At 40.9% G+C, this 16,592-nt stretch overlaps 2 protein-coding genes across 2 annotated transcripts; one reads left to right on the forward strand and one right to left on the reverse strand.

Annotated features, from left to right (window-relative positions):
- Positions 1 to 424: 424 nt before the first annotated feature.
- Positions 425 to 2,096, reverse strand: foxq2 (forkhead box Q2). The gene is made up of 2 exons (XM_071532222.1): positions 1,626 to 2,096; positions 425 to 799 (listed from the first exon to the last, which is right to left on the reverse strand). The coding sequence occupies exons 1-2, from the start codon at positions 2,094 to 2,096 to the stop codon at positions 425 to 427; spliced, it is 846 nt and encodes a 281-aa protein (XP_071388323.1).
- Positions 2,097 to 7,645: 5,549 nt separating this feature from the next.
- On the forward strand, positions 7,646 to 16,460 carry pias4a (protein inhibitor of activated STAT, 4a). Its single transcript, XM_071532227.1, has 10 exons — positions 7,646 to 8,027; positions 8,169 to 8,253; positions 8,365 to 8,406; positions 8,775 to 8,865; positions 9,065 to 9,193; positions 10,087 to 10,192; positions 10,462 to 10,535; positions 10,692 to 10,852; positions 12,548 to 12,699; positions 12,840 to 16,460. Exons 1-10 carry the CDS (start codon positions 7,649 to 7,651, stop codon positions 13,112 to 13,114), a joined length of 1,494 nt encoding a protein of 497 aa, XP_071388328.1. The 5' UTR covers positions 7,646 to 7,648; the 3' UTR covers positions 13,115 to 16,460.
- Positions 16,461 to 16,592: the final 132 nt, after the last annotated feature.

The following is a 16,592-nucleotide window of genomic DNA, read 5'->3' on the forward strand; positions in this document are numbered from 1 at the left end:
CACACACACACACACACACACACACAGAAACACACACACAATTTATTGTACTGATATGTGTAAAACATGATGTGTGTTCAATTTAATGAGAATGATTATACAAAACTTTGTATTTTTTATTGTTATAAAAAATATTCAGGACACAAATCAAAGAAGTGTAATAACTTAAATTAGATGAATATATTTTATTTTATTTTATCATAGAATGTTCCAAAGTTAATTTGCTTTTATTGACAAACAGAGCAAAATTGTGCATTTCATCAAAATATAATGTAATATTGTCCAAGCCCATTTGCACGGCCACACTGTTAACATAATCTAATGAAATATTCATTATCAAATAAAAATCTAAAGTTTCCCTTTTGCCCAACAGTAGGGCCATACTGTGAGCACAGAATACCTCAAACATTCATACTATTCACTATCATGGTACAGAGGCGTGCAGGCCCGGGTGGAGTCCCACTGGTGGCTGCACACTGGGCCATCCCCAGTAGACTCTGGGTGCCAAGCCGGACAGAGGGAGGGCCGGGACCGGAGGACAGCACCAGCAGGCCGTCCTGTGGGTGCGGTGCAGGGCTGGGTAGTAGGGCGAGGCCAGAGAGGCAAAGGGAAGCTGTCCTGCCACCCTGCGGACCCTCCGCCGGGCCCTGCGGCAGTGGTAGTCCCCGTTAGAAAAGTCCTGGTAATTTGATGGGTGAATCGCCCAGAAATGGCCTTTCCCGTTTTCACTCCGGCCGGCTTTGATGAAGCACTCGTTCAGCGACAGGTTGTGACGCACGCTGTTCCTCCAGTTTTTATCCTGTTAAGTAAAGGTTAGAATCATGGTTATACAAGAAATGAAACATGAAAAGTAGTGTGACTTCAATTGTGCCCAACTGAAAACAAGTATGGTTAGACAAGAAATTAAATATGAAAATTAGTGTGACTTAAATCAAGGGGCGTGCCCAACTGAGAACAAGTACCCATCATGGACGGCTGTTAAGTGTCACAGATCTTCTCAGGATGTCACCTCATCCTGTTGTTGGCAGGGTGTGCGATAGCGTGTCAAGGCGGTGTATGAAGACACGACACCCTGAGTTACCTTTTTAGCACGTCAAACCAGTGATCAACCTTAATCCACTAGGCTACATCCAATCTGTTGTTGCACCTGGTAAAGGCAGAGACAGTTTGCAACCTAGCAACAGGATTACTTTATTTGGTGAATTCGCCAACAACAAGATCATCCAGTGTCCCTGCGCGCACCTCATGGCCTAACCACTCAGACAGATTATCTGTGCCAAGTAGGTCGCGTAACATGTGAAAATGGCTGCCGCACTCTTTCACAGTAATCAAACGAAACATGCTGAAGACCTTGGGCAAAAAAGCTTTCTCGCTATCTGTTTCATGATTGGCTTACCAGTTGTTGTAATAAAGTTAACAAACAATATATATATTGTTGTATATATATAGGATGTTTCATTTTAAAACTTGGATATTCACACTAACACCAAATCACCTTTACAGGACCTTTCGCTTAACATTATCATCTAATTCAAATTTCAGAATTCCTCCACAGTTACATTGCCATATGTTGATCTATCATCTACTGTAAATATATTAACTACAGAACATTGACTTGGACGTACCTTACTCCTGAAGTAAGGGTAGTGGTCCATGATCCACTGGTAGATGTCACACAGCAACAGTTTCTTCTCCTCTGACGCCAGGATTGCCATGGAGATGAGAGCGATGTAGGACTGGGTGGGTTTGTCCGGAGATCTGTCTGGGCTGCTGGTGGTGGTAACTTCCTCCTCCCCCTCCTCTTCTTGCTCTTCATCCCCCTCCTCTTCTTTGACTTTCCTCTCTTCGTTGTCTTCGCCTGACCTCTGAAGCCCCTTCTCCTGTATCTCTTCGGGTTTAAGACTCTGATGATTTGGCACGTTGTTTACTGTCTTCTCTGTCGTTCGACTGTCTACCGGTTCCTCTTTGGAACTCTTGACTCCTTTATTGAACAGAAGATAGTCAATAGTGAAGCTCAGTCCCAGCCTTTCCTTGCCACCGTTGCGGCTGCTTCTGTCCTCCATTGTCATTTCTGAATTAAAATATCTCAAACTCATTTGAGAGGTTTGATTGGTTTCCAAATTGAGTGATTGTTGAATAAGTATCAGGTGTTGAACAAAAAAGTGTCTTTCCCCAAATTCTTCCCAGAATTTAGTTTTCTGAGTTTCACAGCATTGCTCTTTTCTTTGAAGGTGCGGCACCCTTCATAAAGTGGATGGCTCAGTGCCCCTCTCCTCTTTCGCCGAAGTGTTACGGTTGACAAGATCAAGTTCACAGACAAAGATGAGCTCCTCAACTGTTATTAACCTTCACGCTCTCACCGGCGACACACCTCAACCTGTGGAAATGACGTCAATCTAGAAGTCTAAATACGGACACTTTAGTAGCCAACACGTTTTGATTAAATGTTTCTGCCTCTCTCTCTAATAAACCTGACTCTTTAGATAAAAACAGGTCTTTTTCAATATGCATCAGCCTATTGCTCTCGAATCGAAGAGTTGTGTTCACGGTTGTGAAGGTGACTCTATTTATATGACTGTGAATTTATCCCTCACAGAAAGGGGCAAAGGAGACACAGCGGAGGTCCAGGTAGGGGGTCTCAATTGAGGCGGATTATTTTTATTAACCTAAGCAAATCTTTGTAATTACGGGAGATTAAACACTCAAGATTTAGTAAGACATGGTGTGCAGAGGATGGGTGCTGTAGAATCAAAGGCCTTTTAGATAGCAGTTTTATCCTGTTAAAGTGGTTTTGCCCATGGGGATGCCATCCAGAGAATTACGTCAATTACAATAAAGCAGTAATTAATTGGTCAAGTTCAATGTTTTGGAGACAAACACATTCAGTTGAGTCACATCCTCTGGAAAGGTCTTTGTTTTATCCATGTAAATGCAAAGTGGGAACATGTATTGCACAGACATTGATAGTCACAATGTAATCTGTGTTATCAGAACAAGAAAGCGTACGATTTATGAGTCAAAATGTCATTGATTCATTCAATTCATTGTTGTTTGTGTGTCATGTGACTTTTATTCCAACTCTTGCTATGCCTCTTTGCCAACTATTATTGGCATTGTTGGTTAACTATGTCATTGGTTTATTGTAAAAGTTTTTCACACAAATTACAGTATACTAATATAAATGGTAAACTGTTTCTCTTTGTAAGTCAATTCAGCAAATATAATTTTAGAGTTAATTTTAGACGTCAAAACAGATATACCTTATTCCTGCCATATTGCACTGTATTATATTGTATTGTATTGTATTGTATTGTATTGTATTGTATTGTATTGTATTGTATTGAATTCCATAATTGTATATGAATACTTTGACTGATTAGTATTTTTTTTTTTCAAGTTTGTGTTATTAATTTCCTTATTTGCTTTGACTATAATCACCTTTATCTCAGATCTTCAGCAGTGTTACATGTTAGGGTTTCTTTCCCAGCCAGAATGACCACATCTCCAAATAATTACCTTTTTCCTGGACTTAAAGCCCAGTAATTGTATGGTGCCACCTAACGACACGCCCTACTACTGGCTTTAATTACATTTTCAATGGAAATGTATTGTTATTTCATTTACTGTCATGTTAAGCTTCTGGTAAAAAGACTGAATGTATCTGACACCTGAAGTTATAAATGTATTTTGAGGTATTCTGAAGTATGTTGAGGTTTCTGTTTGTAGTATTTGTAAACAATTTCAGCCAAAACAGACATGTTTAAGTTATTATGTACAAGTCAAACCCTTGTGAATAACATTTGTGAATGGTGAAATCTACTGTAAATTCTGGATTGTTTCTTTAAAGTCAGTTGATACCATCCACATTAAAATAAGTGGAAATGGTGCTGTGAACCGGGTGAGTTTATGCATTAAGAGGGCAAACCAAAGATAATTTTAAGTGTTTTTGACCATTTAAGAGGTTTGCAATGTTCACTGGCAATACATACACCTTATAGCCTACCTTATAAACTTTTGTTATTTTCATTTTATCCCCAAAATAGGATATGGATATTACACCATGTCACAATAGTAATCAACTGGTAGCCTAAGCCAAGATAACAATATCTGAATAGATGTGACATGGTTTACTGTTCTGTGAGTTTTGGTTAGGGAAGGAATTAAATGACCTTAAGCTCAACTCATGGACCATATTGCCCTCTTCTGTTTAAATAATGAAATATACACAGAAAGGCATATAGTGTAGTCATGCTGCTATTATATTAGTATTGTATTATAACTGGCTATAATATAATTTTATATGCATATTCTATAAAATATATAAAATATGAATAAATATTCAGAGATGTATACATAGTATCCAGCATTGTATCTACAACACAAGCCGTCATAGGGACATCTGCAAAGGCAATGAATTCATTTAGTGTAGTTATAGACAGGGATAAGAAAATTATTTAGTCATACATTTCTTTAAACAATAACAGATAGAAATCTTTGCATTATTGTAACTTGCAAAATTTAGGATGAGAATGAAAATTGGCCTTTTATTCGCTTCTCAAACTCAAAAGTAAATCCAAAGCAAAGTCTATCGTGTCATTACATGATATCGCATTGTAATTTGTTCAATTGATTTCAATGTATCAATGAGGCTATTCTTTGCACAACCACACATTAGAAGCCTTTGGAAAACCAGGGCTGGATCACTAGAAGAAGTGCAAAGTTTTCCCTTACAAACTTAATTCCATTTTTCTACAAGCATGGCATGGCACGGACCTTGTATTTTGAACAGGATTTTGGTGATCTATACTTTGACGGCTACGTGTATTTCGTTAATTACTCCGATTTAAACTCAATGATGAAGATGCTGTAGACAAAGCATTTACCCCCACATCCAATGGCTGTTTGCAAAACATGAAACGGAGTATTTTGCTCGGACGGGAATTGAGAGGACCATGCGACCCCATCCACTTGACACACCATGATTTACTTGTGTGTTGAATTTAAACTATTTTTCCAACAGACATTCACAATATCTCAATACTATAAAACTGAAACACCATGAATATTGAAATACTTTGACACGTGTTATCATTTATGGATACTGAGGCCTATTTTGGAAAGGAGACCTGCCTCTTAGTGTTTTTAAAAAGTTGTACTGTAACTTTAAAATGTGGTGGTCACGCCCACTTTCCATGTACCGCTTCAGGCTCGGGAAAAAGACGCGCTGTCATTGGCTGTGGCTATGCGTCGACCAAAGGCATCTCTGCGTTTCATTGGTGAAAGACTAGCCGTCGTCTCCGACTCTCGCGGTACTGCTGCACGAAGATGGCGGCCGAACTGGTGGAAGCGATGGCAAGTAGAGCTTGGCTCGCCTGGGTTGATAGGAGAGGGGTGCGGGAGTGTATAATGAAACTCGGTTTGGCCGTGGAGACACAGGGGTTCAGCCTGAATATGGCCAAAAGTTTATAGTTTTGCAAATGTGCAATATTCGGTTTATGAAAAAACGAACTAGTCTGTCCTGCTAGCTTTTTAGCTAATGCTAGCTAGCTAAGTGCGTTGGTTTAGCTAGCATCACGCTGGCTAAAAAGGAAGAGAGACAGGGAAAATGAATGATGAGACCATAAAAACATTTGGTGGCTGGCTGCTAGCATGCTATCGGCGTGCAGCTGTCTAACGTTAGCTTGTTGGCTTGAAATAATCTTTGTAGCCAGCTAATTCGTTTATGGAACTGTGCACCTGTCAAATGAATAGTTGCCATGATTGAGGAATGGCAGCTCAGTCTTCAGTAGAGCTAGCTAGCCGATTAGCGTAGGCTGTGTTGGTTATGTTCAAGAGAGCTTGAAGAAAAGCCGCTGTACCTTTTGTAGTACTGCATACGTTTTTTGCACAACACATCCATCAGAAGCCGGATGGACAGTTGCGTTATCGTCAAAGTCTAATCCAGATACAAAACGGCTGTGTATCTGTTATTATATTCAAATAATTCACAGAGACAAAGCTGAAGCATGCTAGACGGCTCATGTTTTTCCAGTAACAATAACATCCAGTGCTGGCTCCAGTTCTGAGTCAGGCTCGCCTACCCTCTACATCGCTGCTGATTTTTGGTTAAAAATATCAACATCCAGGCTGTATGTGGCGTTTATGTGGCTTGTTTTGAGATTACTTCATTCATTTAGCATTTTGTATAAGTGTAATTACAGAGACGCTAGACACATTGAAGAGTGGAAGAGAGAGCTTAAAAACGTGGGATTGTGGCGAGAAAAAGGAGGCATTTTTGACTCCTGAAACAAGAGTCTAATGTATTTAGCATTCGTGTAGGCTTATATATATACACTTAAATTGGGTATATTCGGTGAATAAACCCTCCCCCGTTATTGATCCTCTGCCTGCTTACTAAGGTTTCCTTGTCACTTATGCTGGCCAAACAGAAGTCTTTTCAAAAGCTAACAACAACCGATGCTCCTCTGGAAAATTCTAGTCTTGCAGTAGTTGGATTAGTTTTATATTTAAGATGCGTCTTAATTTTGATATTCAGTTAAGATAGTTAATGACTGAAACTACAAACCTTTTGTCAAATTTGAAATATTCCCAACTATTTTTTCGATTCTGTGTTGTCCAACCTTTTCCTTCATTCCACTTATACACTTCCCTGTAATTTCTTTGCCTGAACACAAACCAAATTATACAATATACAAACCATGCTTTGACCTTAGGCTCAGAGTTGGGCCTTGTTGTCAGTGTGTTGTTTCTGTCAGTGTGATATTCTTCATGCAAGTGTAGTGTAGACGTAATTAAATGTAGGAATGCAGCAATACCACATTTCTATATCTTGTTTTCACAGCTGATGCAGTTTATGAGTTATGAACTTGACTGACATACTGACACCAAATACAATTTGTTTGGGATCATTGGAGAAAAATAATTGAGAATCTATTGTTTCTTCATTAGGAAAATCAAACTTTTAGGAGTTAAGGGGCAAGGCCAACAACTGTGTTTAATTAAGGGTTCCCACTGGTCATAGCATTTTTTGAATATTCTGGAGGTGTGTAGAGAGGTGTGTTCCAGACGGGGAAAGTTGGGGAGTTTAATAAATTGTCTGGCAAAGTTGGGAATGTAAGGGGATTTTTACAAGTGGTTCACTTTACACAAATATACCAGAATTTATTTTCCAACTTGTTTCACATATTCATTACATTAGATAGTGGTTTTCAGCTGTTTTCCAGTAAAACACACTCCACTGTAAGTACAAGTGTAGTCACAGTCAGACTGTTTATCCCTTCAGGAAAACAGCATTAACAAACCAGGAATGAATGAACTGTTATAGGTCATGAAAGCCCCTGACATAGTTATGGAAAAGTCATGGAATTTTACTTAAGGGCTATGATGGGAAGCCTGCTAATTGCAACACTAATCATCCCAGACTATATAATGGGTGCTGATGGCTGTGCATTCCAAGCAGGTGTCAACAAGTCTCTGATGGGGATATAGCCATCAAAATGAATCTGGAATTGCAAATTCTTGGTGTTAAGTTGTTATAGTGTACATGAGGCACAAGATGGACTGATCTTTCAGTCAGACTCTCCCCTTCTGTAAATTTCGTTGTACCTGTGTTTCATTTCTCATCTTTTTGTTTTGTCCTCTCTAGAACATGGTCAAAAGTTTCCGGGTCTCAGACCTGCAGACGCTGCTGGCCTCAATGGGCCGCAGCAAGAGCGGGCTGAAGCAGGACCTGGTGGGTCGAGCGCTGAGGCTGGTGCAAACTGAATACAGCCCAGAGCTGCTGAAGAACGTCAGGCAGCTCTACGAGTCGCGCTTCCCCAAGACATCCGGCTGGCTGGCGGCCCGGCGTCCGGAGGGGGTCCCAGTTGCCTACTCATCCCTCAGTTCCTCCCCCACTGCCACCTCTCAGGGCGCAGACTACCTCAACGGCATTTCCAAACCCATCTCTACACCGGCAGCAGAGGTCAAGCTGGTGCCACTGCCCTTCTACCAAACTTTGGAGACGCTGTTGCCACCAACTGAGCTAAGTTAGTGATGCTTTTAAAACCCAATGGTGAAGGGAACCTGATGTTTTATTTTGATAACTCATCATTGGTCTAGCATGGTTTGCTTTATTGTCTTTGAGTGGACTGGTTTTGTTGATGGGTTTTGTTTTTACATTTTTACAGTTGCCCAGAACAACGAGAAACTGCAGGACAGTCAATGCATATTTGAATTAACACAGAACCAAGCAGACCAGATCAGAAATGCTAGGTAAGAAATTTGAACACCTACTGTACGTCAGCTCTGTTTATTTCATGCTAGCTTCATTGACAAACTGCATATCTGCCGTACACTATAACTTCCAATCTTTTACTCCCTCAGTGAGCTTCGCGCAGGAATCAAATCAATCCAAGTGGTTCTTAGGTAAGTTCATAGTAGTTCATGTTGCCCTTCCACACCTTAGTCCATCATTCCAACTCTCACTGAAATTCCAAAATACTGTACTCTGGAAGGTGCCTGTTTTGCCCATAAGTGTATAGTTAATTACAGATTGTCTCACTGGTGCACACCCATTTTTGTACACTATTATATGCAACAGTGAGAAAGGAAACAGGTTTTGCCATTTTAGGGACAAATTGTATTTGCATTTCCAACACAATTCTTTGTTAAAATGGAAGATCTGAATTGGGCACTAAGTGGTTGGATGACTTGAGGCCTTTTTGCTTTGCTTATAGTCCAAGCATACTTACTTCTAATAGTAACCTCCCTCTCTCTTATTATTCTCTGTACAGAATCTGTTACACAGACTCCATTGGTGTCCAGGAAGACCAGTATCCTCCCAATATTGCTGTCAAAGTCAACCAGTCCTACTGTCACGTGCCGGTAAGTAGATTCTCCTCTCTGAGAGGAATCAGAGCTGCAGAATGCAAACAAGCAAATTAATAAACTGTAATTAAGCCCACAAGAGGGAACTCAGAGATGCTTATCATTTCAGCTTGAATTGTTAAAGACCATTTAATTTAAAATTAAGTCTCTGGAACGTCACACAATATGTTGTCTGTTTGTGTATGTGTGTTTACAGGGCTATTACCCCTCTAACAAGCCTGGTGTGGAACCTCGCCGGCCTTGTCGTCCTGTAAACATCACTCCCTGGTTGCATCTCTCAACTGTCAGCAACAGAGTCACCATCACATGGGGCAACTTTGGCAAGGTCAGGGTCTTATGCTTAATCTCATACTGTACCCTTGCTCAGGGTTGCAGTGGCAACTGGGCAAGCAGAACAGCCCAGATGCCATTTTCCGCAGCTACTCTGTCCAGCTCCTCCTGGTAGATCCCCAGGCACTCACAGGCCAGCTGGGTGATGTAGTCCCTCAGCGTGTACTGGGTTTACATGGGTGGTATCCATACCGACTGCCCAAATCACTTTGACTGGCCCCTCTCCAGTTGCCACCACGACCCTGACCCAGATAAGCAGCTAGAGGATGGATGGATGGATATATCCTTGTTTACCTGTTAGCGCCCTCTTTTGTATAGATGTTGTGTAAACTGATTAGGTATCAGTCATGTGAAGATTGAAAAGGTTGTTTGTGGACTCAATGTCATGAGCAACCGTTTCCCAGAATGCAGTTTTCATAGTGTATTCTAGTTCAGTGGTTCCTAAACCGGGGTCCGGGGACCACCAGGGGTCCTTGAGGGGCTCCCCAAAAAATTAGCAATAATTTAATTTAACTTTTTTTTAGTCTGTAGAAGTTGGAACAATGAGGGAATGTATAAGGATGTGTGTTTTGATCATAGTTACACTATATCCACTGCTGTTATCTCCCCACCTAACAACTAAACCTTCTCAGAGGGGATTTCTTATCAGACAAACCTTCTCATGTGGGGGTCCGTGGTCTGTTGTGTATCTATTCGTGGGTCCTTGACATGAAAAAGATAGGGTAACCTCTGTTCTAGTTCTATCTGTGCAGTTTTGGGAGAGCACTTCTCTCTAATCCCAACAGAAGCAGTCAGCTTGAATTTCACATAGTAGTGCATATGCTGCATTGTTAATTGCTAGTGTTTTAAAATCGGTACTCACAGCCTTTTAATCTCTGTGTTTTTCAGCGATACTCGGTGGCAGTGTATTTAGTGAGGGTCTTCACCTCAGCGGACCTCTTCAGTCAACTCAAACTCTGCTCTGTTGAGAGTGCAGAACGTTGTCGTGAACGCAGTAAGTGTTCCTTTCATGCTCTGATTCTTGTAAACGTGGCTATGAAATTCTGACTAAGAGGAGACAAACTGACACTCGAGAGAAAAGCTGTCACTTGAATTTTGTTTCTAGAAACCACTGACTTTGCTTAGCTTGATTTCTTTCTTAGTGTCACTCTTTTGGTAGGACCAGATTGATTCCTTAATTTCACCCATTTTGCCAAATACAGTGATAATGTTGATTGGGCTATCTTGCAGAGGAATAATGGTCTGTCTCTCATTTATTCCTAGTCCAAGACAAACTACGCTTTGACCCAGAGAGCGAAATTGCTACCACAGGCCTCCGGGTTTCTCTCATCTGTCCAGTGAGTATTTCTTCATGGTTGACACCTGAGATATTTGACTAGAGATAGGTCCGTCTTAACTACCCTTCACAGAGAAGATTCCTAGATGTTTGTCCTAGTATAAAGCTTGATAACGCTAACATGCTTCTTCTTCTTCCTCCTCCGCCTTTTCCACAGTTGGTGAAGATGCGGCTTGGTGTGCCATGCCGAGTTTTAACCTGTGCCCACCTTCAGTGTTTCGACGCAGTCTTCTTCCTGCAGATGAATGAGAAGAAGCCCACGTGGACTTGCCCTGTATGTGACAAGCCCGCTCCCTTTGAGTTGCTCACCATCGATGGGTAAGGAGACAGAGACACGCTCAGGCTTGTCACTCACCAGCAGCACAGACTTCCTCTCACTATTTGAAAATATTCACTTGCGTGTCCTTTTAAGGGTACTTTTCTGCATGTTGAAGCCAGGTAGGAAAAAGGACTCTTGATACAAGTTAAAACCTGTACTGACCCAGTGTGCATGCATTTTAAAAGCTTTACATGTTTTGCATGGCATGAGAGGGTGATCATCCATTTTATTTTGTATTACTGCATCTGCTGTCATGCTTTGCCAAGAGTTTTAGGCCAGTAAATTGGCTTATTTGTTGGCTCTTTAGTTGAGCCAACAAGGCTATAATTTAGAGGACCGTGTAATTGTGGGAATCTGGAAGGTTTCAACTAATTTTCAATGGTCGGTGCTGTAAGTAATACACAAGGCACCTTTTTCTTCACCCAGTAAAATTTTCTATTAGGCTGTAGTATAGGTATGGAGCAATCTAAAATGTATAATGATCCATCTGTGCCATGTTTCTGTTAACAAGGTGTGTAGATGAACACTGCTGTTGTTTATCTGTTTCACTTTCTGGTAATTGTTACCAACAGAATGAATGCAGATGAACAGGCTGTCCATTTGATCAAAGAATGTCATGATAAAATATATTCAGCAACAGTCATTTGTATGTTCAGTTTCCTGACAGTCCCTCCCTCTCACAAAGTCTGACTGAAAGTATTGTCTTAAAATTTGGCTTTGAGGTATATTTGCATTCCTGAAATTAAGTTTGTACAAAAGTACCGGACTTCCAATGAGAAATCCCCTGGTTAACTGATCTCTCTAGTTTAGGTGTTATCTCTTTGATATCCACAGCTTTCCAAATGTCAAAATCTCGTTATGCTTTTAGAGGGGAGTTTTGAGGCTGTGAATATATTATTTATTTATTTTTAAATAAATAAGTCTGTGTGTCATCAGACTTGGAATGTTTTTGCTGAGGCAAACACACTTTCTTAGCAGAGTTTTCTCATAGAGTACAACTTGAATAGTATATTGCTATTTAATACAAATTATTATATAGACATGGTCAAATTTGGCTTCCCATGCCAAACTAGGTGATACAGCAAAAGTTTTGTGATGACCAGGCAAGTGGACAATGGAGGGACCTCTGTTTATTAGGCCAGTAGTTCTCAACTATGTATTATCAAGACCCAGGAGTGTGCAAGTTTTCCTTCAAAACAATCACTACATCAGCTGATTTCACTGATTAATTCCCTATCCTCTGGTTGAAGGTGTGCTACTCTGTGAAATCAGCTGGTGTAGTGATTGATTTGAATGAAACTGTACCACTGTATAACAACAGTATAACAATAACAACAGCTCAAGGTTGCATATCACTTGAAGCATATTTTTTATAGCAGGATAGTTGAACTAATCACATCTATAACTGTCAGTCAAATGTAACGTCTAACAGTCATTATTTTTGCTAGACAAGATAAATTATTTGTCTTTTTCCCTGGTGGCTCTTCTGGTGGGCGCAGGACATCCATTTGTGAATGCAGTATGACAGACATAGTCTGCAGAGAGTGGGAGGAAAACTGACAGGAGAGGGCAAGAATGGGATAAGAAATCCAACCCACGTAGACCTCCGCTCTGCAGTGTTTCGAGTTATTCTGTTCCTATTCTAGGATAAAAGATGCTGTGTGGGGAGACCCTAACCGCAGTTTGTATTTCAGGCTGCTATCTGAGATTCTGAAAGAGACGAGCGAGGACATTGAGGAGATTGAGTACTTAACTGACGGCTCCTGGCGACCCATCAGAGATGACAAGGAGAGGGACAGGGAGAGAGAACGCAGCAACACTCCCGAGTACCCTGTTGTTGATATATGTAAGTGTCTTTTCAGTTGCCACATTTACCTCTAATCTGAAATTGTATAGATATTTTTCTCAATGTATAGTAGGTTGCTAGAATAATCATTTGTTATTATAATGATTATTCTATTCTATGATTATAATTTCTCTCTACAGGCATCCCTGAGGCAAATGGTCATTCACCAGCCCACAGCAGCACCAGTCTGACAGGAAAATCCGGAAGCGGTTCCATGGGGATGGCAGGAGTCGCAGGAGGACCAGCCGTCGCACCAGGGGGAGGCGCTGTGGTAGATCTGACTCTTGACTCCTCCTCCGAGGAGGAAGGGGGAGGGGCTGGGGGAGACAGTGAGGACACTGAGGACAGCGCTGACAGTCCTGCCCCCAAGAGGGGCCGATACAACTATGACAAGGACCTGGTCACTGCGTACTGACTGGCCGCACACCCCAGCCCTACTCCCTCATAGACTGACACACAGAGAGAGAGAGAGAGAGGCAGGGGGCTAAACCTGAGGAGAGGAGTACATTAGTCCACTAGATGCATCCCCCTTATGCCCAAACATTAGAGCCTTTCGCCAGCTCTGGGATATATCCAGACAAAACAAACACACTCACACATGCACTGTTAATGAATCTTCAATCTAGAGTGGTTAGGATTCCTCTGTTTGTACTGTACACCACTGGAAACAGCTCTCTAACTCTTTTTGGCCGATCACCACCTTGCAGTGAATATCTGTATCATCCTCCCTCTATTAAAGAGACTGAATGAATAGAGTACCCCCCCCCCCCCTCCTCTTCTCTCCAGACTATTCCTTACTCCCTCTCCGCCGCCCCATTCCTCTGTACTTTGTATTTGACTTGGACTTACAGGCTCTTTTAGCCATGGGCGTTCGATGTTTGCGTCTCTGATTTTTGTCACATTTGTGATGAACAGGCAAGTTGAAAATGGAGGCACCTCAGTAGTTTTTAGTAAGAGGTCAAAACACAAACAATTAATGGAAACGAGCATGAATAATTTGGGGAGGACAAGTCGGAGATTTCTGGAGTGTGATGCAAAGTTAACCCCCTCTCCCATTGCGTTATTCTGGTTTTCTTTGTTCCGAGAATGAAATCAAAGCTTGAAACAGTTTTTTTCAGGAATTTGTCCTTTTAATAATGAATGGGCAGAACACAAACTCTTACTGCCCTTGATGTGTGATGCTTTCCATTTTTATTTTATCCTTAGATAAAGAGAACCTACCTCAGTCATAAAAACTTAGCAGACTGACCAGAGAGTAGCTTAGAAACAGGAGAACAGAAGCATTGATGAGTCTTTCTGAAGCCAATTTTACACTGGAGATTTTGTTTCCTATGTTTTTTCTTTCTGTTTTTATTTTTTTTTTTCCCACCAGCGTTCCATGCAGCTCTGTTTCCGCTGGAGAGACAAATTGTTTGCGAAAGGCAAAATAGTCAGTGGATAACCAAGCTAACTGTAGGTGTTAATGATGTAAAAGGTTGTGGCTGGAACAGTGCTGCTCTCTACATTTGCTGCAGTTATCTTGCTCTAACAGGAATTCTGAGGGTTGATTTATCAACATTCTGGATGAAACTCATCAAAATTACTGTATGGCAGTTGTGCCAAAGCAAATTTATTTTAAGATCTCATCGATGGGAAATGGTCACGAGATTTGGGTGCCTTTTTTGTTTAGTGTTTTAAATGGTGAAGATTGGAGCCTGTAGGTGTTAGGCTAGCTGAGCTGGCCAGCAGAGGATGCCCCAATCTGAGAGGTCTTTTTTTTTTTTTTTTTTTCATTATGGTTTATCATTTGCCTAGATTTTTTTTCCAGCTGGAGAAATGGACAGAGAAGCAGAAAAAATAGATGGTAACGGGCAGTTGTGGAATAGGATTCATGAGTGATGACATCCTTCTTACACATTTTCGTTTCCTCGTCTAAAAGTATAGTGTTTATTTAATTGCTTCATGTTCTCTTAACAGCGGTTTGTAGTAAATGTACATAATATTTGGCAAGGGTAAAGGTGCTGTACAGACAGGAGCTCCTAGTTGCGGAAAGCAGGACACTTCTGATGCTGTGGCTTGAGTGTTCAGTTGTAAGTGATCCAGGCCCACAGCGCTGCTGGTGATAAATTTGTTCCTTTTCTTTTCCTCTGAATTCATCCAACCTGGGTCAAACTACCGTTCAAAGTGCTTTGCTGCGGTGGATTCAACATGTCTGACACAAGTAAACGTAATGAAGTGTCAATAAGTGTAACCCCGCCAAGCTCAAAGTCATTGATTCAATTACGATCTGTCCTGTCTGGAACAAGTGGAGCCGCTTCAACCAACAATCCCCCTCGGCCTCATCCCTGTGCAGATAAGGTCATATCTATTTGCTGGAATAGAAATTGTCCTTAATTGCTACATGCTGTAGGCCTATAGCTAATATTCCTCTGCACCTGTACTAGTACTGGCGATAAGAGATGGCTGTTCCTTAGGTGACGATACTTAGGTTGGATGTGCAGGTTTCAGTTCATCAGCTTTTACTTGGAGAGACAGATGAGAAAAGGTGTCACCTTCTTCCTAGAGCTAACTGTTTTTCCTTTTCATCTCATACTCCATCCTACATTTTGGGCCTGTCTTAGGCCGATATCAGGCTTCCCATACTAGGAGTATTAATTACGGATCTCTGACCACTGTGACCAGGTCTCCTCAACCATCTCATTCATGAGGATCAGAAAATGAAAAATGTGAATCTAGAAAAACAGCGCTCCCACTCCACTGTGAGACACTTGAAAAATACTGACCCAGATGAGTTCTGCATGGTATGATTCCCTCTCTCATCACCCCATTTGTTGCGTTTTGATTAGCTCAAAATCTGTTTTTATTTTTCCGAACTCTGCAAATGCACAGGGAAATTACATTTACACATCGATCCGGGGACTCACTGTTATACGTGCATCTTCTGATACGGTTGATGACTGAAAAAGTAGGTTTAGTTAAATCTGGTCTTCCATTTTTCCTGTTCTTTTGACACTTTGACTTAGCTTACAAATCGATATACTGTTAAACTGAAAACATTTTGTTAATCCACACACAATTGATTGATGGCACTTTGCCTGTAATAATTCCAAATCTGTCCCTGAATAGGCTTTTTCTATGTAAGCTGCTTTGAAGCAAAATAATGTAAAAAGAAAAAAAAATACTCCAATACCCATCTTTAACTAGGCAATTTTTATTCGTAAGTAACTGCTATACATATTTAACGACATTGTTCATTTGTTCCTAGGTATAGAAGATCATTATTTGAACGGATCTCCTAAACCTTTCTTTGCCTTATGGTTAAAGATGAGAGGAGGTGCAAGTTGCTTCTGTGGAACTGAGCCAGACACGTTTGCAGGTTGTTAGGGGGCTGGAGAGAGCAGAGGGTCAGGTCTTTTGTAGTGGCATCTCTTCTTATTATAATAATGCATAAGGTAGCATGGGCAGAGGCTTACAATCCATGATGTAAATGTTTTGTTTGTTGTGTCTTTTTATATGTTCATATTAAAAGACAATAAAATTTAAATAATATTTTATTAAGCTTTGAATCGCCTCCAGTTGTTCCTACAGGCAAACTGACACAATAAGGCAATGTCTTGGGTACCAGCAGTGCAGCTGGTGCCACTGAGGACTGAGGGCCGGTTGAGGTGTAGATTGTGATGTCCTGTACCAAAATGCTCGGATCTTGGGGACACATTTGTCGCCTGTTGAGGAAAAAACTGTAAAATTTAAAATGATCGTATTCTAACAGCTGTTATTGACGTGTGGAATTAATTAAAATCAATTTTTAAAAACTTGTCTGCCGCCATTTCATTTTGAAAGTAGCAAGTGTTAGACGTGGGCTGCAGTCAGCATTAATGCTGAAAAGAATAAAGAATAGGGAAACAAGCAATTCT

Source organism: Centroberyx affinis, unplaced genomic scaffold (assembly GCF_046629955.1).
Source record: "Centroberyx affinis isolate AG114_WGS23_722 - 3 ecotype Tasmania unplaced genomic scaffold, CSIRO-AGI_Caff_v1 ptg002177l_1, whole genome shotgun sequence".
In the NCBI taxonomy this organism is placed as follows: Eukaryota; Metazoa; Chordata; class Actinopteri; order Beryciformes; family Berycidae; genus Centroberyx; species Centroberyx affinis.

Excerpts from the sequence above, each read along its gene's own strand:
- foxq2 (XM_071532222.1), bottom strand. The coding sequence starts at position 2,096 with ATGAGTTTGAGATATTTTAATTCAGAAATGACAATGGAGGACAGAAGC. Across the intron at positions 800-1,625 it reads ACCCTTACTTCAGGAGTAAG|GATAAAAACTGGAGGAACAG; the intron begins GTACGTCCAAGT and ends TTTACTTAACAG.
- pias4a (XM_071532227.1), top strand. The coding sequence starts at position 7,649 with ATGGTCAAAAGTTTCCGGGTCTCAGACCTGCAGACGCTGCTGGCCTCA. Across the intron at positions 8,407-8,774 it reads TCAATCCAAGTGGTTCTTAG|AATCTGTTACACAGACTCCA; the intron begins GTAAGTTCATAG and ends TTCTCTGTACAG. Across the intron at positions 10,536-10,691 it reads GGGTTTCTCTCATCTGTCCA|TTGGTGAAGATGCGGCTTGG; the intron begins GTGAGTATTTCT and ends CCTTTTCCACAG.